The sequence below is a fragment of the Panthera pardus genome, unplaced genomic scaffold, assembly GCF_024362965.1.
Source record: "Panthera pardus isolate Hobbes unplaced genomic scaffold, ASM2436296v1 HiC_scaffold_25, whole genome shotgun sequence".
NCBI classification, from domain to species: Eukaryota; Metazoa; Chordata; class Mammalia; order Carnivora; family Felidae; genus Panthera; species Panthera pardus.
In genome coordinates, this window is record NW_026526821.1 from 75,832,520 (window position 1) to 75,857,858 (window position 25,339).

The following is a 25,339-nucleotide window of genomic DNA, read 5'->3' on the forward strand; positions in this document are numbered from 1 at the left end:
CTGATGTGTATCCAGCAGCTGGCACAGAGCATGGCATATAATAAGCACTCAATAAATAAATGATGACTGAACAGTGAGTAATTGAATAGGTTAATGCATAAATGAATTGATTAATTAGTCATTCGATGTTCAGGAGTAACAGGCAAAGCCAACCAAGTAGAGCTGGATAGAGTACAGTAACATATAGCAACTAAATTCCTACTGGGAGAAATCTATCCAGTGTCAAGAGATCATTAGTACTTTATATTGCCATTATCAGTGTTTTCTTAGAGATAGAGCTCTGCCAGCATATCCATGAAGAGAAACTGAGAAATAGGGGCTGCTCTGGATTAAATTGTGTCCTCTCAAAAGATGTTGAAGTCCCAACCCCCAGCATCTGTGCATGTGACCTTATTTGGAAATAGGGTCTTTTTGAGTTACCAAGAGGTCATTAGAGAAGGCCCTAATCCAGTATGGTTGATATTACAAATGGGGAAACTTGGACACAGAGAGAAACCAGACATGAAGAGATGAAAGACAGTGTGAAGAAATAGGAAGAATGCCTCCTCTAAACCTTGGAGCACCTGAGATCGCTTGAAGCTAGGCGAGAGGCATAGAACAGATTATCCCTCACATCCCTCAGAAGGGATCAACCCTGCAAACGCCTTGATGGCAGACATGTAGCCTCGAAAACTATGAGATGATATATTTCTGTTATTGTTTAAGCCACTCAGTTTGTGGTACCTTGTTATAGCAGTAGCCCTGCAAAACTAATACAGGAACATAGACAAATCTTTGGGTGGAAGTTGATATAAGAACATTTCCAAACAATTTTAATAAAAAATTCAGGCACCAGGATAGGGGGGAAAAAACGGAAAGAGGAAAAAGTTAAGAACAGAGGGGAAAGAGAAGTACCCTAGGGTACTTTTGTTTTGCCTAGGGCCACTCCAGGCTGGGCCAAATCACTTAGTGTTTCTAACATAATTTATTCTTATACATGGGATCTCAGGCAGTTAATTCTTGACCATGTGTGGTGGAATCTTCATGATAATAGACTGCTTGTTTTATCTGGAACTAAATGTCTTTGTTTAGAGGCACCTGGGTGGCTCAGTCAGTTGAGCATCCGACTCTTGATTTCAACTCAGGTCATTATCCCAGGGTCATGGGTTCAAGCCCTACACTGGGCTCCCACACTGAGCATGGAGTCTGCTTAAGATTTTCTCTTTCTCTCTCTCTTTCTCTCTCTCTCCTGCTCCCATCTCCCCTGCTTCTTAAAAAAAAAAAAAAAAAAAAAGAACCTTTAGAAAAATAAATAAATGTCCTTGTTCAGAAGATACTAAAAAAGGGTGGTTTACCTTTTCCTAATCCCAGGCAAAACGGTTTTATTAGAAAAAGATGGCAACTATTTGCATAACTTTCAATACAGATTCAGTGTAGAAATAGTTGAGGGTTTGAGGATATGAGCTCTAGAATCAGATTCTCTGGCTTTGAGTTCTGGCCCTGCCTCTTACTAGCTCTGTTTTCTTTGCCATATTATTTTACCTGCCTGTGCTGTTTCCACATCTAAAGCTAATAAGAGAACTTCCTTCAAAGAGGTATTTTAATAATCAAATGATTTAAAATGTGAAAGGCTTAGGCAAATATCAGGCACATAATAAGCACTCAGTAAATAATAGCTAGAAAATAATTTTATTATTTTTATACTTATGCTGAAAGAATACCGTATCTTATTTTGCTCTCCAAGAATTCTTTAGATTTATGAAAAAAGATATAATGATGTTCTGGTTAAATATTAAGAAGATGGTAATTAATTGGATGTAATAAGTGTAGTTCTCCCCAGGTGTGTAGTTTAATGATAGATGTCCTTCAAGTTGTATGGAACAGAACACCCAGGGTCTATTTTCTATGTAAGGGAAAAGATTTTACATTTACGAGTGTGTATGCACTGTAAATATAGGATGGCCCATTTAACAAATTACCTATCCCCAAGAATATGGTTCCCAAGAGAGTTAATGCTGTTGAAAAATTAGTGTTTTCCTATAATCAATACAAGCTTATTGAGTGCCTACTGAGTCCCATTGGTCATATTATTTCTATTTCTGAAGGCCAGATGCATACTTGACCAAAGAATATTTGAGCATCCTGATTCACAAAAGGCTATATATAGGGGTTTTATTTTGTTTTGTTTTGTTTTTAGTTATTATGGGAAGATGGCCTTTTTGAATTCTGAATCAACTCATTAAGCTGCATAAGTTGGATGGGTTAAGATGTACCCCTGTTTAGAGGCTATTAAAAAACTGGAACCCCAAGGGACTGTGCATGTAAGAATGGCGTTGGTGTCGGCAACCTCAAATACTGCCTTTGAAATCATTGGAATTTACAGTTAAAGTAGAACAGGTGGCTATTTTGAATGTTGGATAGCTGTGTTTTATGTAGATACAGCTTCCATGTGGTGAACCTGTTTATAATATTATAGCAATGGCAGTTAAATTATATCAGCTAACGTTTTGGAGTATCTACTATTTACAGATATACCAAGCACTGAGAATGCTTACTGACATGCTGAAAACTCTTAAGTTCAGACTTGATTTAGACAAAAAGGAAAACCATAAATTGGATGCAATTCAGATTCTCCTCTTCCATTGCCTATTTATTTTGTTAAAGGACAGACACAAATTATGTGCTTTGATAGCACGTTGGAAATTAGAAAGAAAGGGTATTGTACGTTCTTTCATACAATTCTTGAGAACTTGTGTCAGAAGGACAAATTGGAAAGAGACTGTAATTGGAAAGGTTTTCTTTTGTGGGTGAAAGGCATTTTTAGTAAAGAAGCAATTGCTAGCATATGAACTATTGAGGGAATTTCCCCCAAAGTCTGGAAAGCATATTAAGTCACAGCCCTATTTGATCAAATAGGCTTTCACATAATGCTTAGGGGAAAAAAAAAAACTAAGCTGGAATAGAAAAACAGGTCATGGGTTCAAAATGCTAATATCATTTAGAATACTGCTAAGTGCCTCTCAGGATTTTGTTATGATGCTTGAATTTATAGTTCCATTTAAAGGAACCATAGACTTGAGCCTGACGGAGCAGTAGATGCCATAAAGAGATGATGATAAGAGGCATAGCTCGTCTGCCATCTCTTCATATGTTAACCTCATGGATGTGTCTTTAAGTCTCTCACTCTCAGTGAATGTTACATATAAAGAAAACAGGATAAAATTCCAGATTTGAAGTAGAGTAGGTAGTTATGAGATCTAAGAGGGAAAAACCTCCAACATAGAAGGCACATTTTTTTTTTTAAGAATAATCGCATGTTGCAGCCATCAGAAAACAGAAGCTTCAGACTTTTTACAGCTCAGATAAGGTCAGACTATAGTTTTGAAAAATACATTTCATGCTGATTCTAATAAGCATCACATTTGAAAAGTAAGTCGGAACCTTTTAAAAGTTGCATTATTTCGTCTAGACTGTAGTGGTGATGCAACATTACTGGCAAAAACAAGAAGAAAAAGAAAAACAAAAAGAGAAGCTGAAAAACAAAGTACTGGACAATAAGAGAATAAAAAGCACGGGTTTATATCAAAACATAGTAGCATCTATGAGGTTACACGTCGGTTTTTAACAGACATGAGTGATGTTTGTGAACAGAGCCATGTTGCTTACACATTGCATGCTTCATTCCTGCTTTGGCATGCAGAGATTTTCATTAGTTCATAAGCACTTAGTTTACTGCAAAGATTTTCACACTATTGTATCTTGTTGATAGAATAGGGAAATATTATACCCTATTCAAATAAGATAAATGCTGGCTTTTTAAAAAATGTGTTTAAAGTTGCTGACTAAGACTATGTTCTTGCTAGAGTTTTAAGAGTGTTTTTTTTTTTAAGTTTCCACTTTAAAAAGTCATGAATAGTAACTATCTCTCTCCATAGTGTAATTTCCAACGAGAGCTTAAGAGACACATTTCTTGATACGGCAAGGTGTGCCAGTTAAAAAGATTTAATTGTATAAAATAGCGTGAAAAATGATAAGACACGAGATTGTATAACAAAAATTTAAGTTCTTGAAAAGTGAATTCCATCTTGGGGACTAAATGTGTATCTCTAATGTATACTGAAAATGCAAAGTGGAGGTAAAGTAGTAACGTGGTTTAATGGGTGGTCACATGCCACTGAGCAGTGATATTTGCTCACAATTGTGTCTTGCTTCTTGCTTCTCTCTCAGCTCCATAATCTCTTGCACCCCTTCTCCAGCTGACATCTTTCCTGTCCATCACATCAAGTGTTGAGAAATGCTTCCATTTGAGCCAGTGTGGCTGCTTAGGATTCCCAGTTGCTTGGGCAGCAGAAAGGTGCCAGATTTGACTCTTGTTGGGAAAGAGGTTCTTTACTTTTTTCATCAACTATGAGCATGTCCCTCAAATTTGCATAAACTGAAAGAATCAGGAACTGGTTGGGTGAGGTTGTTAGCCACCAATCAACCAGTTTATTTTTGGTACAAAAATGAATAAATCATTTTTTTTTCCAAACTTCTTCTTCCTCCTCTGCATTCTTTATTCATCGAATCCTCCCTGACCAGCCAACCATACCATTCTTAGAGTTGTCGTTGATCCACTTATCCAGTAACTGTGGTTCTCCGTGGTCTCCCTTCTTTTGTACACCAGTGCCCTAGTCCACCCTCCCATCACCCTTTGCCCGGACTATTGTTATATTCTCCCAAATGAATTCTCTGCTTCCCTTTCCTCATCATGGTGCTGCCAGTACTGATAATATTATTCCTTGCCAGAAGCCTTTGGTGACTTGTATTTGCATACTAAAATTGTGTTCTAGCTTCTTAGCACGGTTTTGGAAGCTTTCTGTAAACTGATGATAACCAGTTTTTTTTTCTGGCTTTTGTTGTATTTCCAGTAGCCTCTGCACTCCCAACATGCATTGACCCATACTCTGGTTTTCCTTCTTGTGTTACTTCTTTTCCCTATCTCCATTTGTGGAAAGCTTAGATATTTGTCAAGACCCAACACAAATGTTTCTTTCTCTGAGTCTTTCAATTAGAAATAACTTCCCCTTGCTCCAAAGTGTTGCTAACTTTGGGGTACCTGGGTGGCTCAGTCAGGCGTCCAGCTTCAGCTCAGGTCATGATCTCATGGTTCATGAGTTTGAGCCCCACATCAGATTCTGTGCTGACAGCTCAGAGCCTAGAGCCTGCTTTGGATTCTGTATCTCCCTGTCTCTCTGCCCCTTCCCAACTCGCACATGCACACGTGCGCGTGCTCTCTCTCAAAAATAAACATTAAAAAAATAATAAAGTGCTACTAAATTTAAATCTGTTACACTTTTTCTCAAAGTAATGTTACCTTTAGACCTGTAGGTAGACTTCTGTCATCTCTCCTTTGTATGAGATATATGGAAAAAACTCTACCTCTGTATGAGATATATGGAAAAAACTCTACTTCTGATCAGACTGATTTAGGTTCATTTTCAACTTTGCCAGTTACTGTAAGTTTGTTGTGTACAGAATACCTACCTTTACTCATTCTGTTTTCACATCTTCAAGACATCTTAAAATAATCTCCTTTTAGGGTCATGAGGGTTAAATGATTTGACTTCTCTAAAGCACTCAATAAATATGCATTCAATACATATGCACTCATTTTTGTTTTTCTTTGTTTTTTTGTAAACATACGATTCTCAATAGTTTATCATGCTTGGCACTCAGATGTCTATTGAAAAGAATTTACTCCAATTTTTCCAATTATTAACATCAAGAAAAATTAATAAAAAATTATTTAAGCCTGTGCAGAAGGCCTTAAGAGTAGGTACTGTCACAGATGCAAAAGTATATGTATGCAACATTGTCCTGGCCACTTACTTCTCCCCTTGGAGCTTACAGCTGGTAAATGTGGCACCAAGGCTTAAATACAAGAAAAGCTAAATAATTCTGTACACTTTTAAATAGTAAATCCATGTGGACACAAATGAAAACCCAGTAAGTTGCTTTGTGGTTAAAGGAATGTACATACCAGGATTCAGGTGTGAGTGGTGAACCCAGGAATTGTGAAGTGTGGAGCCAGGTGTGTGGTAGGAGGCAGAGAAGAGCACTTTGGGCACCTTAGAGGGGTACCTGATTGAAGATGAAGGCCCTTCCCATGCAATTCACTGCAAAGAAGAGTTATGACAGGGTGTTCTGTAATCATCAGTTGTACCTATCCATTTGGAGAATTAAAGTGGTACAAGACCCTCACCACATCAGGAAACAAAGGAGATGGGACGTAAATGATTGACTAAGTGCAGAACTTGAGAATGTGGTATGGGTGCAGATCTGGTTAGGTTAAAGGGGAAGATGATGTTTCAGATAGTCTTGGTTAGTACAGGAAAGTTGCATTTTTTATGGACATCAAAGTCTAACTTGCTTTTCATCTTTATTTGCCTAGTGCTTTTAATGAAAGCTATGACTTACCATCTGTGCCAAATCCAGTTTTCAGAGGGGCCACTGCTGAGACAGAATTAGGATTGCAAGGTCTTTATTGGAGAAGCAAGTATATTACCCATGCGAGGGAAAAAGAGAAAAAGCAAGATTGGACAAAGAAAGCTTTGAGAGTGGGATGTTCATGTGACCCCCACAAGAGGAAAGGGGGGCAGGAAGGATTGGGCCGGGAGAGCTCAGACTGTGATACAGCTCTGACAGGCAGCACCAGACCAGAGAGTACCCATTAGAAGAACCCCTGGGTAGAAATGGCTACATGGTATCCCAACTGTGCTCCTTGTGTGGTGGGTGCTGCCTAGGGAGAGCATGCCATTGGCTCACGCGCTGTAACAGTTCCCAGTGGACCTGCCAGTTGAGGTTGTCCGCTTATTGCCTTCTTCACAGGCGAAAGGTCCCTTCTTTCTGGGTTGGGACTGGACCTCAGTGGCTACCACGCTACCTTTTCAGTAGTAAAATATTAAAGTCAAAAGTCCAGGTAAACCTTTTCAGATTAGGTGGGTTTTGTTTTTTGGGTTTTTTTTGTTTTGTTTTTTGGAGGTGGGGAGATTAGGGAGCCTGAAAAACTCACTAAAACAATAAAACTTTTGTAGAAGCTGGATTTGGTGTGGGTAATTTGCATTATCTGGGTGTAACACATTATTTTTTTATCTGTTAAATGTGCATAATGACACATTTTCCTTACCTACCTCATGAAGTTGAAAACAACAACAACAACCCATAATACATATCTATGAAAGGTGAGAAGAAAATGACTACCATGTGGAAATAAAGTACAATGTAATAGAAAGATCTATGGAATTAGAATAAAGGGGAAGCAGGCAGGACTCTCCTTTTATTTGTGGAGAAAAGAAAAACGATTACTAAATTCAGAGAAATCACATAAAAAGAAAATCATTTAAAATGCATTAGGGAGCTAGATATTTACATTTTGCTATGCCTAGTATGCTTACAATGCAAATAATCATTTCCTACCTGATCTTGGTACTCTTGAGTTTCCTACTACAGACTTGTCTAAAACTAGGGATATTGTACATACTTAAAGTGAAAATATTAACTAGTTGTTATTTTTTATTTCATAGAAAAAAAGAAGAGATAATATTTAAAAAGTTAACTGGAAAGCAAGTTTTATTTTAGATTAGGGGTTGGCAAACTTTTTCTGTAAAGAACCAGATAGTAAATATTTTAGGCTTTTATGAGCTCTGTGGGCCACATATGGGTCTCTGTTGCATATTCTTTTTCTTTCTTTCTTTTCTTTTTTTTTATAATCCTATAAAAATGTAAAAATCATTCTTAGCTCAAGGACACATAAAAATAGGACTTAGACTGCAAACCTTATTGTGGATTAAGTTTTGCTCAAACTTATTTTTAACTTCAGCAAAATTTCAGAAATAGATAGAACCTCAAATTCTAAACTATATTAAAAAAGGAGAATGGACTTTGATGTCATAGAGGCATGGGATTGAATCCTGCGTCTGTCCATTACTGGTTCTGACTTGGGCAGGTTACTTGCTGGGGTGCTTAGCTTCCTGGCTGGGAGGTGGCCTTGATTTAATGAGATAATTTGTGAAAGATACTTTGCCCAATGATCATCACATAATTAGAACCTCAACAAATTTTCTTCCTTCTCTCCCTTTCTTATCTTCTTTGACAATATTTCCCAGTTCTTTCTTTCTTGAATTGCTTTAACAGAATTCTAGACTGTGTATTTCTAATATAATATCTTCATAGAGCTCTCACTTTGACCTAATTTGTATAAAATTAATTTATCAACATTTTTATTACTTGGGACAAATTATTGACTTTATTTACACCAAAATCTATACCCACTAAATGCAGTCACTCCTAAATTTCTTCAGTACTGTATCAAGATCTATAATGTTGATAGATAGTAGTGATAAAACTTTTATGGGAATTTTATTTATTTATTTATTTATTTTTAATTTTTGTTTAGTGTTTGTTTATTTTTGAGACCGAGACAGGGCATGAGCAGGGGAGGGGCAGAGAGAGAGGGAGACACAGAATCAGAAGCAGGCTCCAGGCTCTGAGCTGTCAGCACAGAGCCCGACGCGGGGCTCGAACTCACGGACCGTAAGATCATGACCTGAGCCGCAGTCGGACGTTTAACTGACTAAGCCACCCAGGTGCCCCATATGGGAATTTTAGAGAATTTATCCAATACTCATAGAATATAAATATTTTAAGCCATATGCCACATTATTAGATAAAAAAACAAACTAAAAAAACAGGGGTTATATAGGCTGGTGAAGATCGTTAGTTGTTTGTTTTACCATTTTGTTCAATAGCCTTCTATGATTATTTGAATCCTGCCCACAACTCTCTATTAAGACCACTGGTTATGCACCCACAATTGGAGCACCAAGTATATAAAGCATAAGTTAACAAATTAAAGACTCCACCTATAGACAACAATACAGTGATATGGGGTTCCAATACATTCTCAACAACGGATACATCATCCAGATGAAAATCAATGAGGAAACATTGGGCTTAAACTGCATGTTAGATCAGATGGACTAACAGACATATACAAATCATTCCAACCAACTGCAGCAGAATATACATTCTTCTCAAACACACATGGAACATTTTCTAGAGCAGATCATTTGTTAGGCCACAGGACAAGTTAATAAATTTAAGAAGATTGAAATATCAAGCATCGTTTCCAACCACAACATTATGAAACTTGAAATCAATTATAAGAGGAAAACTGGAAACTTCCCTTATGTGTGGAGATTAAACAACATGTTCCTGAACTACCATTAGTGAAAGGGACAGACATCAAAGGAACTACCAAATCAAAAGGGACAACAAGGGCACCTGGCTGGCTCAGTTGGTAGAGCATGTCAGTCTTGATCTCAGGGTTGTGAGTTTGAGCCCCACATCGGGTATGGAGATTACTTAAATAAATAAATATTTTTTAAAAAGGCACATCAAAGAATATCTCCAAACAAATGAAAATGGAAAGACACATACCCAAACTTATAGGATGCAAGAAAAGAAGTTCCAAAAAGTAACTTTATAGTGATAAATGCCTACATTAAGAAAAAAGAAAGATCTTAAACAACCTAGCTTTACATCTAAAGGAATGAGAAAAAGAAGAACAAACACAAAGTTTGTAAGCACGAAGTTAGTTGAAAGAAGAAAATAATAAACTCCAGAGCCAAAATTCATGAAATAGAGACCAAAAAGAATAGAAAAGATCAAGGAAACAGCTGGCTTTTAAAAAGATAGAAAATATTAGCAAACTTTTAGCTAGACTAAAAAAAAAAAGAGACCCATATCAATGAAGTCAGGGATGAAAGAAGAGAGATTATAACTGATAAACTCTAGGGACTCCTGGGTGGCTTAGTTGGTTAAGTGTTTGACTCTTGATTTCAGCTCAGGTCATGATTTAAAGATTCATGAGTTTGAGCCCTCATTGGGCTCTGCACTGGCAGCACAAATCCTGCTTGGGATTCTCTACCTCTCTCTTTCTCTCTCTCTCTCTGCCCCTCCCCTGCTCTCTCTCTCTCTCAAAATAAATAAACATTTTTTTATTAAAAAAAAAACAACGCTAAGAATCTTAAGAAACTACTATGGACAATTATATAGCAACACACTAGATAGGTTAGAAGAAATGGATATATTTCTAGAAACATGCAACCTACCAAGATCGAATCACAGAAAAATAGAAAATCTGAACAGACCTATTACTAGTAAGGAACAAGGAAAAGTCCAGGACCAGATGGCTTCCCTGGTGAATTCTACCAAACATTTAAAGAAGAATTCATATGAATTGTTTTCAAACTCTTCCCCTAAAATAGAAGAAGGACACACTTCCAAACTCATTTTAAGAAACCAGCATTTCCGTGGTACCAAGGCCAGGTAAGGATGCTATAGGAAAAGAAAATTACAGTCCAATATCCCTGATGACCATAGATGCAAAAATACTAAGCAAAATACTAGCAATCCAATTTCAACAGTATGTTAAAGGGTTAATACACCACGATCAAGTGGGACTTATTCCTGGGATGCAAGGATGGTTCAAATAAACAAATCAATCAGTGTGATACATCACATTAACAAAATGAGTGCTAAGAATCATACGATCATGTAAGTAGATGCAGAAAAAAAAAAGCATTTGACAAATTCAACATCTTTTCATGATTAAAAAGTCTCTAAAAATTAGGCCTAGAAGGAACGTACCTCAACATAAAAAAGGCCAGTTATGACAAGCCCATAGACAACATCATAATTGATGGTGAAAAGCTGAAAGCTCTTCCTCTAAGATTAGGAAAATGACAAGAATGCCCACTCTCACCATTTTTATTCAATATAGTACTGGAAGGCCTACTCAGAGCAATTTGTCAAGAAAAAGAAATAAAGTCATCCAAATAGGAAAGGAAGTAAAATTGTCTCTGGGGATGACATGATCTTATATACAGAAAACCCTAAAGATTCCACCAAAAAACCATTAGAAGTAATAATGGTAATAATGAAGTAATAAAGAATTTCAGTAAAGTTGCAGGATACAAAGTCAGTATAGAAAAATCAGTTGCATTTCTATATACTAACAATGAGCTATTGAAAAGAGAAATTAAAATAATCCCATTTAAAATCACATCAAAAAGAATAAAATATTTAGGAATAAATTTAACCAAGAACATGAAAGATCTATATACTGAAAACCATAAAATACTGATGAAAGAAATTGAAGAAGGCACAAATAAATAGACATTCCATGCTGATGGGTTGAAAGAATTAAAATTGTAAAAATGTACATACTGTCCAGAACAGTCAACAGATTCAACTTAGTCTCTATCAAAGTTCCAATGGCTTTTTTCACAGAAATAGAAAAACAATTCTAAAAATTGTTTGGAACCACAAAAGACCCTGAGTTGCCATAGCAATCCTGAGAAGGAAGAATGGTGTTGGAGGCATCACACTTCCTGATCTCAAACTGGATTACAGTGTTCTAGTAATCAAAACAATATGGTGTTAGCATGAGAACAGAAACATAGATCAATGCAACAGAATAGAAATCCCAGAAATAAACTCATGCATATACGGTCAATTAATCTTTGACAAGGAGCCAAGAATATACATAGGAAAAGGATATTTTTTTTAATGGTGCTGGGAAAATTTAACAGCTACATGGAAAAGAATGAAACTGGACCCATATCTTACACCACACACAAAAATTAACTCCAAATGGATTAAAGACTTGAACATAAGACTTGAAACCATAAAACTTCTAGAAGAAAACATAGGGAAAACTTGACATTGGTCTTGCCAGTGATTTTTGGATTTAACGCCAAAAGCAAAAGCAACTAATGCAAAAATAAACAAGTGAGACTGCATCAAACTAAAAATCCTCTTCATATTAAAGGAAACCATCAACACGGTGAATAGGCAATTATGGAATGGGAGAAAACATGTACAAACCACATGTCCAGTGAGGATATATCCAAAATATGCAAATGAACTCATATAACTCAATAGCAAAAACAAAGCAACCCAGTTGAAAAGTGAGCAAAGGATATGTATAGGCATTTTCCAAAGAAGACATCCAAATGGCCACCGGGTATATAAAATTGTACTCAGCATCACTAAATCATCAGACAAATGCAAATCAAAACCACAATGTGATATCAACTCACACTTGTTAGGCTATTATCAAAAATACCAGATAACAAATACTGGCAAGGATATGGAAAAAAGGGAACCCTTGTGCACTGTTGGTGGGAATGTAAACTACCACAGCCACTGTGGAAAATAATACAGAGATTCCTCAAGAAATTAAACTACCATATCATCCAGTAATCCACTTCTGGGTATGTATCCGAAGGAAGTGAAATCATTGTCTCCGAGACTTACCTTTACTGTCATGTTCACTGCAGCATTATCTAAAGAATTACTATATTCTGAGCCAAATGGTTAGCATATGTTTTCTTTACTATATTGTTTGCTTCTTGTCTTTATATTAAACGTAGACCCCACACTGCCCTTTAGACTTTGAGTAAGCCAACACAGTCTTGAGACCCATAGCTCAGTGATGATCGAGAAGGCCTTAGTGTTCCCCCTCAGCTTGACTAAATTTTAGACCATTTTCTTCTGGATTATAGGCCCCTGTCCTCCCTCTTCTTAAAGCATTTACCTAAGAACACTTAAAATTGTAAGTTCTTTCTCTGCATCTTTGAGATATAAATCTCCTCCCAGCCTCTTGCCAGTGTTGCAACCAGGAATGTCTTTCTCAAGGACCTGGGAGCCATCCCTTTAAAATGTAGTCATTAAGAAGGATTGTGCCCTTATCCCCTTGTCTCTGATGAAGGGGCGGAGCCTACACACCAGTTAACAAACGGACAACCTACTCATGCTGACCAGCCTTCTCTCTTAACCTCCTCCAGTTATTTCACTAGCTCACCCTCAGGACTTAAAAACTTGCCCACGTTTTGTTTCAGTGGAGTTGAATTCAAGCCCTACCCAACTGCTGCAGTCTCTCTCCCTTATTCAGTAGCCTTCTTTGTCTGTTTGACTTGATCAGTACAACTTCCCTTTGACAGTGATTGAGAGTGAAAACTCTGGGGTCAGACTCTGACTCCATTTTACTACACAAATCACATAATCTCACCAGGCTTCAGTTTTTATTTGAAAAAAAAATGGAGATAATGGTACCTACCTACAGGATTTCTGTGAGGATGGCATGGGTCAGTGAATATAAAGCTCTTAGCATGCTGCCTGGTGCATATTAGGCACAATGAATTTTAGGTCTGATGTTTTGTGTTTTTTTTTGACTAATGACTATATGAAAAGCCTCTTGATATGTCTTTTATATATATATATAGTATATATATATATACTATATATATAGTATATATATATAGTGTGTATATATATATATATAATATATATAATATATATATTATATATATACACACATAGTAAATTACTCTAGTGTATTTAAAAGGTTTCCTTTAGCTGAATTACCAGTATGTATATTTTCAGGGTATCTACTTTGCAAAGTGAAGTCTGTTTAGTTCTTGAACTAAAATGAGTGCATCATAAATAGTGAAAGCAGTTATATATCTAATCCTGGAGTCTAGTTATTTAGGGCAGAGGGATAGGGTTACTTCTGAGGCCATGTTGAGAAATGGTGTCTGTGGGCGAGAGAGACAAAACTGAAATATCATGTTTTCAGACACTCTAGCAAGCTATATTCTCCAACAAATGAAGAAAACTGTGTGCTGCTTATATTTTTAAGGTCAAATTATCTCCTTCTTAGGCTATCATAAAACCAAAAACTTAGACTAAAATTTAATGCTAAATTTTCTTTTAATGGGTATTATATTTTAAAAATGCAAGTTGTATTGCAGTACTCTGTTGTCTTAAAGCTCTATCATGAAATGTTGCCTCAGTCCCTAAATTTTAAAGAAATACATGTGAAACAGTACATTTAAAACTTTTAAACTGCTTTTGGGCACCTAGGTGGCTCAGTTGGTTGAGTGTTGGACTCCTGATTTTGGCTCAGGTCATGATTTCATGGTTCGTGGGTTCAAGCCCCACATCAGGCTCTGTACAGACAGCATGGAGCCTGGTTGGGATTCTCTCTCTTCCTCTCTCTCTGCCCTTCCCAGGTCACACACACACACTTTCTCTCTCAAAACAACATAAAAACTTAAAAAAAAATTTTTAAACTACCTTCTTTTTGTGGGGGGAGCATGGTGACATAGTTGGGAACTCCTATATTCTGACTACATATCAGGATAAATGTCTAGTCATTTCAGTTTCCTATTCAGTGCATGTTATATCTGGAAAACTACTTCTCCCCCTTCTTTCTCTCTCCAAAAGTAATCTGAGAAAAATTCGCTTGAATTGCCATCTGACTTTTAACAATCTATATTCTGTTTGGAGAACTTGCTTGCAATTCTGACTGACTTACAAAGATAACAGTGATGATATGGATCGGTCTGAAAGGCCAAAAGTACTGCATTGATGTTCCCTTCTTAAATACAACATGGTGGGGTTTTTTTTGTTTTTTTTTTTTTCTTTAAGAGTCATTACCTCTTATGGTCTGTTCACTATTTCCATACTTCCTGGTAATGGAGATTCCGATAACATTAGGTTTATATTTTTAGATTGTTAGCTCTCCTCTCATCTCCCTGCTTGAACCACTTTTATGATTCAGGGAGGGGTTGTAAGAAAAGGCAGATCCCATAAGCTGTATGAATACAGATTTAAAAAAATTGTAGTTTATGATATCTAGATGCTCACCTGGAGGGAAGGGAATTTAGGAGTAAAATAAAAAGGACTAAAATTTAAGTCAACTCAGAAACAAGATATGTCTATGATGAAGTAAGGATTTAAGCTGGAAAGTTAGTTGTTATGGCCCCCAGTTGTATATATTTTATCCTCAGGCACCATTTGGTTTAATAAAATGTAGATCTGAGGCTGTTCTTAACCTATCAGTTTCTTAAGACTTAATTATAAAGGTTATATTTTCAGAGGACAAAAGCATTATTCATTTCTCTGTTCATGTCTTCCAGGTTTATCTTGCAGATTATGGACTTTGCTACAGATATTGTCCCAATGGGAACCACAAACAGTATCAAGAAAATCCTAGAAAAGGCCATAATGGGACAATAGAGTTTACCAGCGTGGATGCCCACAAGGGAGTAGGTAGGTTTCTTTTTTTCTCTTTTTCTTAATTTTATTTCAGGAGAATGATTAAAGAGTAATAAGGCCCATAAAATGACCTTTGCATAGTCAGTTTGAAGAGTGAGAACACTGACAAGATTTTTATCAAAAGTAGTGAATTCTGTATGCCAGGGAGTATTTCTTCTAACAAGGGGAGGAGGTAGAGATCGTGACAAGTGAGAAGGGCACAACAGAGTGTCAAGTAAGCAAAACTTGATGGATTTGGGGCAGGAAATTACTAGTTTGTATGGGTTAAACTTGTAGGTCGGCAACTGAATGTGTATGCTGTCGTTAATAATCACAGATTTGGTAAAGGTGCACATGGGAAGAATTATTCTTGTTTTTCTCCATGCCCTTATCAGAGCTTTAGAAGATATCATCTTTCCACAATAAGGAAATCTTTTCTGAAACTATAAAGTGTTAACTTGTGGAAATCTCTCCTAGTCGCCTTTCATATATCTTACTTATTTAAACTCACTTTGATGGTATTGGAAACACATTTGCAGGTAAATTACATACATAGTCCTTTTATTGGATATTGATTGTACTGCCTTGCATTCCAAGGCAGACTTAATTCAACAATTCCCTAATTAGTTAAAGTCATAACCTATGTCTTGTATTCATTTACCATTAATTAAACCTTAGCTGTTTATTACACTGCAGTCCAAATCCAATAGCCGACCCAGAGAGCCATGGAAAAGGAAGTAGGAGGTCAATATTGAAAATATATGGTGCAGAGTCCCACCGATGGTTGCTTTGTTCACAATCAATATGGTCAATGCAACTGTACTTTCTTAGTTGCTCTGTCAGCAAGACAAAAAGTCAATTCTAATGTTATGCTAGTAAAAAAAATGGTGAATATTGAAAAAGTTTGGCTTTCAAAATTATATTCTTTGTAAACCTTATTTATAAAAGTATTTTAAAATATGCTAAACCATACAAATAATTTACAAGCAGCTTTGAAAGGACCACATTTCACTCAGAGGCAATTAGACATTTGCACTTGTTAATGGCTGTTGAACTGTTACCCTAAACTGATACTTTCTGATGAGTTTTAGTTGGTGCAAACAACTGTATATTATTGCCTTTTCTATTAAAAGGACCATTGACCATGTAATGTAGAAGGTCTTGATCATTTTCCAGAGCAGTTAAAACCCACACTAGTGTGAGGTAGGCCAATGAAAAAAGTGAAACAAGTGTGTCAGTTGTATACCTTCTTTCCGAGAAGCATCATAGGTTAAATTTTCTGAAATGGAAATTAGCGTTTTTATATTCCTGATCAGAGTAACAGAAATCACTACATTTTTTCCCCAATAATAGGATAGTTAGAAAAGTAGTGATCACTCGGAAACAGTAATATTGTATAATTTTTCACCATTTACATTGTTAATGAATCAATGAGCATTTAAAGACGTGAATGGGACATGGCTTTAATTAAATTAAGAAATGTAAGAGTCAAATGCTTATTGATATATTTTTTTTTCAATTTAAAGTTCTTGCACTCTGAATGAATTTTGTTCCTTATTTTTGCTAGATGTATTGGTATGAAAGAATTTGCAGAAACCTGGAGGTACTTTTTTCATAGTGGTGTAACTGGAAATTCATCACACAAATTCTTAAGCATTGGTCTAGTGATGTTAATGATATTAACTTATGGTTGGGCCACTTACTTCTAAAACTGACTGCTCTAATACTGATCCTGCCTGATTTCAGCTATCAAAATCACTAAGAAACCATAGTGATTGCAGAAGGGGAAGTAGAGTTGTTACATGTTGGTTTAGTTAGTGTGTGGACTGTGGTAATTCTGAACGTCCTCAACAGTCATCCCCTAGTTTAGGGCAGTGTTTTCATTGTGCCATCTTCATGAATGACTCAAATAATTTTTTTTTTATTCTGTAGTCCATTTAAGTTTTTCGTCCCTAAATAATAAAACGTGTTGATGAATTGGGCAGATTTCCGCATGCTATGTCTCTGGGGAGAAGACTGAACTGAGAAGGATGGTAGAAAGATGGTATTACCTTCCTAGGAGGGTAGTCAGGGAAGTGCCTATACGACATGTTTTTGGTATTTGCTAAGAAGTTAGATGCTAGGGTGAATAATTCATTTTTATCATGGGTTTCACCAGATTCATACAAAAAATAGATTCCCTTCATGCATTTAAAATAGAATTTACACTAAACTTCTAGGAATATCTATATCTGCACAGGTAGACATATAGATACAGTTAACCCTTAAACAACATGAATAAATTTTGACGCCCCATAACTTAACCACTAATAGCCTACTGAATAACCAGAAGCCTTACTGGATAATATAGTTGATTAATATGTTTTTTATGTTATATGTATTGCATACTGCATTCTTACAATAAAGTAAGCTAGAGAAAGAAAACGTTACTAAGAAAATTGTAAGGAAGAGAAAATGCATTTACAGTGCTATACTGTAAAAAAGTCTGCATTTAAGTAGACCCATACAATTCAAATCTGTGTTGTCCACTATATACACATATATACATACATACATGCACGTGTACCCACATATATACATAGATACATATAAGTATGCATTTTTGCTGAAGTTTTAGTGTGCAGTTTTAGCCTGGTATAAGAAGCGAAGGGTTCGATATCCTCAAATGTTTGAAAGCTATTCATTCCTAACGTTTTGCATTTAATTTTCCAAAATAAAACATTTTACTTTAGGATTTTATTAGGAATGAGATAATCATTTAGTCATACGTAGAAACCAGAATAAACAGGGCCATAAATCCTGTAGGTAAATGCGAAAGGTCAGATTCATAAATATTCATGTGTTTACTTTTCAGTACAGTCACTATGTAGTTTAATCTCAGAAAAAAATCTTTTCTCTACCAGTCCAGCCGTGAGGTCAAATAAATACTGAGAAAGATAATGCAAAGGAAAACATAAAGAGCAAAACAAGTTATCTCTAGGAAGTAGAACCTCTGGTTGTCAAAGCATTTGCTGTATGTCAGGTGTATCTGTGTCTGGTCAGGCCCAGGGAAATATACACGCTTCCGTGTAAAACTGGCTTCTGAATTAGCCGCTTAACAGAGTCTGTTAACGTGATCAGACTATCTGGTCTTACCTACTTTTTCTAGTGGATACTTGGAAACCAGAGCTAACTCTCATTTTTCTGTGGATTAGTTGGGTTTTTCTAATGCAAGCGCTTGTATAAGGTGCCAATCAGCAGTTTCACCTAAGCATTTTCTAGTTCAACTTTATGTAAAAAGAAAGGCAGCTTGTATTATTACAAACCAAAAGCTATGAATAGAGGATACAGGGATGGATGGATAGATGGATGAGCATTTCCAGGACTGTCCTACATCTCTGTATATCTGTATGCTTTTTAAAAATTGGAGTTACTCTTCTAAACTCGGTTCTCTTCTATGGCCTAAAGGTATTTTCTGGGTGGCTGAAATGCTTCATTTAGTGTAAAATTAGAATAATATACATTGGGTTTATCTGTCTCTTCTATTATTAATTTTTTATTCTTCATAAACACTAACATGTATAAACATTGACATATTTTGGGCTTGTTGCCTGATAATTAAAGAGAATTATATCTGTGTCAAATATAGTGTTTTAAAATTTCTTACATTCCTGGTAATGTTAAAAAGCAATATTTGGATCAATGTGTGGTATGGATTTTTGTAGATTTTTCTACTCACTGAGGCATGCAGTCAATACCTAATTTCTCCAGAGATATACTGCATTTAACATATTGAGTTTTTTTAAATACTTCAGACCTCTACATTGAGTGTATAATACCTGTTTTAATTTGACATCATTGGTGACCATAAAATATGATATCTAAATTGCATTTTAAATGTCCATTTGTTTGTGTAATATATTCAGTATCAAGGAAAGAGACATAGACTTTTTTTATTTTTGCCAGTTGCTACGGTGTATGAAATCCAAGTCTTGTGTTATTTCTTGCACAGTTTCCTTTCACCCTAATCTAGCACTCCAGCTTACAAAATGTATGTGAAATAAACTGCGAGTGTATTTTCATGTTACCAAACTTGAGGAAATGATACAGTTTATACAATATTTATCTCCTTAAACAATGATTCGATTATTATCATAATTTTTCAATTATGATATTAAGGTAAACTATCAAGCTTGGATCCTGTTAGTAGTCAGAAAAACATACCATTGATTTCGATTTTTAGGTAACTGTGACTGCTATAAATAGTATTTGGTTGATATATAAATAAAAAATAAGACACTATTCCTTCTACATGGCATACCCCAATTTTAACATTTAGGCATGACTTTTAAAGTCTTAACGTAGGTCTTAATCTATTTTTTTGGGTTAATAGTACACATTGGCCAAATGTAAGATACCTTTGAGGAATTTAAGAAACAAAACAAACAAGTAAAGAAGAGGGGGGAAGAAACAGAAAGGGAGGCAAACCAAGAAAACAACTCTTAACTACAGAGAACATACTGATGAATGTTACCAGAGGGGAGGTGGGTGGCGGGATGGGTAAAATAAAAATAAAAATAAAAATAAAAAAGCTTTGCTCTGTTGAATAACGTTTCCTATGCCTCACAGAGTAGTGTTTCATGGACAACTTTTAAAAAAAAATTTTTTTTGATGTTTTTATTTTTTGGAGGGAGAGAGAGAGAGAGAGACTGAGTGCGAGTGGGGGAGGGGCAGAGAGAGAGGAAGACACAGACTCCCAATCAGCTCCAGGCTCTGAGCTGACAGCAGAGAACCAGATACAAGGTGCTGGAACTCAGGAACCACAAGGTCACGACCTGAGCCGAAGTCAGGCGCTAACCAACTGAGCCGCCCATACGCCCCTTCATTAAAAACTTTTTTAAAGTTAATGAAAAATAAGAGAGACCGGAGTTGAATATTTTATTTGAAATGTGACACATTGCATTCTGCTTTCCTAATACCCTTTTTTGAAATTAAAATAAATTAAAATAAATTGTGGCCACCATAAAATTTTTTAGCTCTTCATGCATCTAAATTGACAAAATGTAATAACATAGACAACTAGCTGGGGGAAAAAAAGAAAGCTCTAAATTTGTTCTGCAGATAGGCACCATTTGATACATCAGGTGAACATCTCATTCAGATGTTTTCTCCTTTCTTATGTCATCTCTGAGCATAGAAACTAGTGTTTTGGGCGTTTAAACCCTGTCTGCTTAAGGCAGAAGTTTTCAAGTTCACTTTATTATTTCCTACCAAATCTTATTTTTCTTCATACTTCATACTTCATGTTACTCTGTATAAAAAATAAAACTAAACAGAAAATACTTTCATCAAATAATCGATATATTTTGGGATGAACACTTAAACTTTCTTTTGCCCTCAGTTCCTGTTTCATCCTGTTTGGTGAGTTGACCCTAGATAATTTTACTCCAGTTTGTCTTTAGAATAAGGACCAGTTCTCTAAGTGAACTTCTCTCATTCTCATACCAGCTCGGAGGACCAGGACCATCGAAACACTTTTAGAAAGTAATGTTTTAACTAGAGACCCTTCTTCATCAGAATGAAGTAGTTTGAAAGGAATTGTTTCACGAAGGGATAGTTGCATGGAAACTTTTTTTAGTGTGGCAGCTTAGACCTCAGAACCTGCTGTTTGTTTATTCCTTGACAAACAGCTGTCTTTGCCTCAATATGTCCTTTGGTATTTTAAGTTAAAATGCCTGCTTCAAATAATCCCCCAACTATAGAAGTAGTTAAGGTAATGTGGTCTGAATGGTGTTAAATGAAAGATGTAATGTAATTGTTAGATTGAGTGTGGGTTTTGGGTTCGGGAAGATTTGGATTTCAATGCAGAGCTCTCTCAATTTTTGCTTTGTGATACAAGAAAAGTTATTTAACCTCTCTGAGCATCTATTTTCTTTAAAAAAAAAAGTTTATTGCGTGAGACAGAGGGGTGAAGCATGGGAGCGCAGGAGCATGAGAGAGAGAGAGAGAGAGAGAGAGAGAGAGAGAGAGAGAGAGAATCCCAGGCAGGTTCCGTAGTGTTCACGCAGACCCCGAGACGGGGCTTGATCTCAAGAACGTCGAGATTCTTGGTTTTCTGCTGAGGTCATGATCTCGAGGTTCTTGAGATCAAGCCCCGTCTCAGGCTCTGCCTGGATACCACGGAGCCTGCTTGGGATTCTCTGTCTCTCTCTGTCTCTACCCCTCCCAGGCTGGCACATTAGCAGATCCATAATCATATTAACTATTTTTATTTTCATTATGCATTCTAGTGTCCACTCTTTCTGGAATCTGCTTTTTCATGAAATGGCATTCAAGCCACACCTGTGCTTTTTTTAAATTGCTGTTACTCTTGGCAGTACTTCATAATTTAGAAATGTTAAACAATTGAGAATACAACAGGCTTTCAATAAAGAGTCATTTGCATTGCTCCATAGTAATAAGCTAAATAAAAACTAGATGCTAAATTTTATTTTAAAACTAACAAGAGAGGGGCCCCTGGGTGGCTCAGTCAGTTGGGCAGCCTTGATTTGATCAAGTGACTCTTGATTTTGGCTCAGGTCGTGCTCTCACTGTTGGTCATGAGTTCAAGGTCCACATGGGGCTTTTGCACTCACAGTGTGGCCCCTGCTTCAGACCCTCTGTCTCCCTCTTTCTGCCTCTACCTCACTCACACCCTCTCTCCCTCTCTCTCCCTCCCTCTCTCTCTTTCAAAAACAAATAAATGTTTAAAAAAATTATAAAATAAAACTAAGAGAGTGTAGAAGAAAAATATTAATAACTGAATCTTGCCACATTTCTGAGCAGTAGCTCAGAATAAGTAAAAGTTTGATTTTTTAGGAAATCTACATGAAAATATACTGTTAATGATTACATTAATTATCAAATTCAACTGAAGAACTTTATTATAATAAATTATACAGAGATACAAATTCTACAGAAACAAAATAGTTCATAATATATTTTAACTTTCAAATTATAAAAATATTTTTATAGTTAGATATTAATATTTATTTTCAGATATAATAAATTCTTATTTTTTTATTTTATGCATTTTAATTTTTTCCAGATAAACAGGAAATAGACTATCCAACTATCCAATTATATTGTATGGTACATATACAAAACTCCATTTCCTGGGATTGGATTGGATTATTAATATTATTATTGTTATCTAGAATTATTATACTTTTGTAATATCATCTCTATTTTGATGATGCATTTTAATGTCAATTAAAGCTATATGATCATTCTGTTAATTATACCCACACATATGCTAATATTGTCATCTAGAATATTTATTTTTAATTAATTTAACATGCTTTTTCTGTATAGTAGGTGGAAGAAGACCTAATCATTAGGTCTTAGAGGTGAACTTCATTAAAACACATAGAACTTTGTAATTTGTTTCTCTGGGAGGGAATATCAGAGAGAGTTATCTTTTTAATGGTGCGAAAGAGTGACTATAGGATTTTTTTTTAATATTACATGTATTTTAGTGGAAATAGTAGTAAAACATTTACCTAACTAAAATTATCAATGCATATGTGCAATAAAACAAAATAAAGGTTGAAAAATTTGATCATGTATTTTAATTATAATAGTGAAGTAAAAGTTAACTCTCACAGGGCTATTTCAATGGAAGACCAGTTTATGAAAAATTGACTTCAGAAATCTAAATGATTTGTCATTACTTACAACTTCATATCAATTCATCCCTCAGTTGAAGGGTGGGAAAGTGATGGGAAGGTTCATTCCATTTTAATTCTAATCATTTTTCCTCCAGGGGCCTCTTGTGTGTAGCCTATGTTGTCCAAACAGGTGCCAGAATATATATTTTCTTTGAAAATTATTTTTTGAAAATTAGAGGATGTGAATTTAAAGTGGTGGTAATTGGGAATTGCCATAATGGAAAAGGGACTTGTGAACACATCTGTATAAATGGAGCCATTCCATTATTAGTGGGAGATTTATTAGTGAAGAAATCAGTACCAACCAGCGTGGTAGAGATTGTGTTTTTCTTTGAATAGGAGAGCCAAGTCTTGCATTAGGACATTGTTGAAGCTTGTGAAGAAAGTAAACAGTACCCATGGGACTGTAGCATTCTGCTCAATTGGAGGGCCTTTAATAATCCAGTACTCTAATAGCAGTTAAGATTGAGTATGTGTAAGAGTTAATCTTGTCTTCTGCTTTTATTATAACCTGTGTATGGTAACCAAAAGTAGTTATGATGTGCTAGCAGCATTCTTCTTAGTAGGTGACTTTTTAAATTAAAAACTAAGTTTCCTGAGTGACTTTTCAGAGTTTATTTAATGAAAGATAATAAAATAGGATACCTGTTTACAGCAGGTTTAACAGCCACATACTGCACTTAGGAGATTTTATTTCCCTACACAGATGAACGTTCAAGTAATGGCAGAAATGTAAATACCAGCCCATTGTTTTATGACAATTTGAAATGGTTATAAAAAAAAATGAGATCATTTTGTGGGATCTCATTAATGTGTTAATCATTATTTCAGTAGTATTTGTTATATATTTTTTTACTTATATTAGATTTCATTGTCCATCTTTTGAAATAGGTATTTTAAAAAATATATAAAATTATGATAAAATCAGTCTACAGAATTTAATAGTTTGATATAAATGATACTTACAGTGGCCTGAAATGTTCTTCTGTATTTTTTGATGAAAAGCCATCTTATTGTAAATTCTGAAAGCCTCTGTTTGACTTCAAAAATCTGTATCCAACCACCTCTGCCTCTACCCCATGCACACCATTGCCTCACCTTTATATTTCTGTTCAGGATATTTGGCCAGAATTTTAGCTTGGCACTGCTTATATATCTAAAAATATTTGTAAAATTTTAGAACCAGATACCTAAAAGCAGGAGGCATTTTTTACCCTGTACTTTCATTTAATTGAAAAATCTTACGACAGACCTGTTTTTTAATACTGCACACTAGATGGCAGTTTTGTCATATTCTTCCAACATCAAATGCTCCCAGTGTGAGTGGAACAGGAAAGGCCATCAGTGTTTAGTCTGCACTCAAAGGGTCTCTGCATGACCAACGCAGACCCCATGGACTTCCTGGAACATATGTTAGCAATTTAGCTGCAGACATTTATTTCTTTGTTTTACTGCTTGGCTCTTTGAGAAAGTGTTGGTGCCAGGTTATGGGTTGTCTGGATCATGTCAGAGGCCATGGAGATCAAGTTCATGTGACAGGCCAGACTAAGGAAGGATGAAGTTGGAGGAGGTGAGGAAACTGACCCTTACTTTCAACAGCAACAAGTCACTGCCTGTCTGTGGACTGGGGCCAAAAGCCTGGGCGTTTAAGTTTTAGTCCAGCTGAATAAACAAAACACATTTGCCCATTTGGCTTTTTCGTATTTCATCAGTGGTAGTTCATTCGACAATTTCTCTCTGTCTCAAAACTTGCTTGTCCCTCATGTTTCTTTCTCAATGCTTCCTCCTCTAGCCCTGTCCAGACGAAGTGACCTCGAAACCCTCGGCTACTGCCTGCTGCGGTGGTTATGTGGGAGACTGCCCTGGGAGCGGAGCCTGCGGGACCCTGTGGCTGTTCAGACTGCTAAAACAAAGTACACATTTTCAAGTATTCCATCACGTACAGCGGCAGGTCTGAAGGGATACATTAAAGGGAGTAAATATCCCAGAGAAGATTGCCATTCTCGTAGTCTGAGAACCAAGGCAAATTTCTGAAATTTGAAAACTATTTTTTGAAAAACCAAACACCCTACAGACATAAAATCAATTAAGAAGACACCTATGAAATCGCATGTATGTGAGTTGTCATGCAAAACATAAAGTGAAGTGTTTGTTCTTTTACATGTTTTCCAAAGCTTAGATTCTAGGTGGTAGTCTTTTCAAGGAAGAGTATTTTCAAATTAGCATTGTACATGTATAAGGAGGCAGTCTGAGTTCGGTGGGGTTGATATTAACTGGGCGAAGCAACAACGAGAAATGGGACAAATTGGGCTTGTATTTTTCAAGTGAGCAATATACCTCTTTCTTAATTCTGTATCTTGGAGGGAAGTTTTGTTTCTTAAGGAAGAAACAAACAAAACTTTTATATAAGGTATTTATATAAGAGATAATCTTGCAACCACATAAACACTTTTAATATTCCTCATTCAATTCTTCTCATCTAGAATCTGTTAGCAGAGAACTAGGTCAGATTGAGAACAGAGCAT

At 35.9% G+C, this 25,339-nt stretch overlaps 1 protein-coding gene across 6 annotated transcripts in view; it reads left to right on the forward strand.

The window, feature by feature from the left end:
• The window catches only part of VRK2 (VRK serine/threonine kinase 2), a 103,800-nt gene that overhangs the window by 51,466 nt on the left and 26,995 nt on the right, over nt 1–25,339 (forward strand). For all 6 annotated transcript variants that reach the window (XM_019427402.2, XM_019427326.2, XM_019427737.2 and 3 more), the window contains 2 exons: nt 15,009–15,141; nt 24,607–24,727. In XM_019427402.2, the coding sequence (XP_019282947.1) occupies nt 15,009–15,141; nt 24,607–24,727 (254 nt within the window). The remainder of the gene's footprint in view (nt 1–15,008; nt 15,142–24,606; nt 24,728–25,339) is intronic.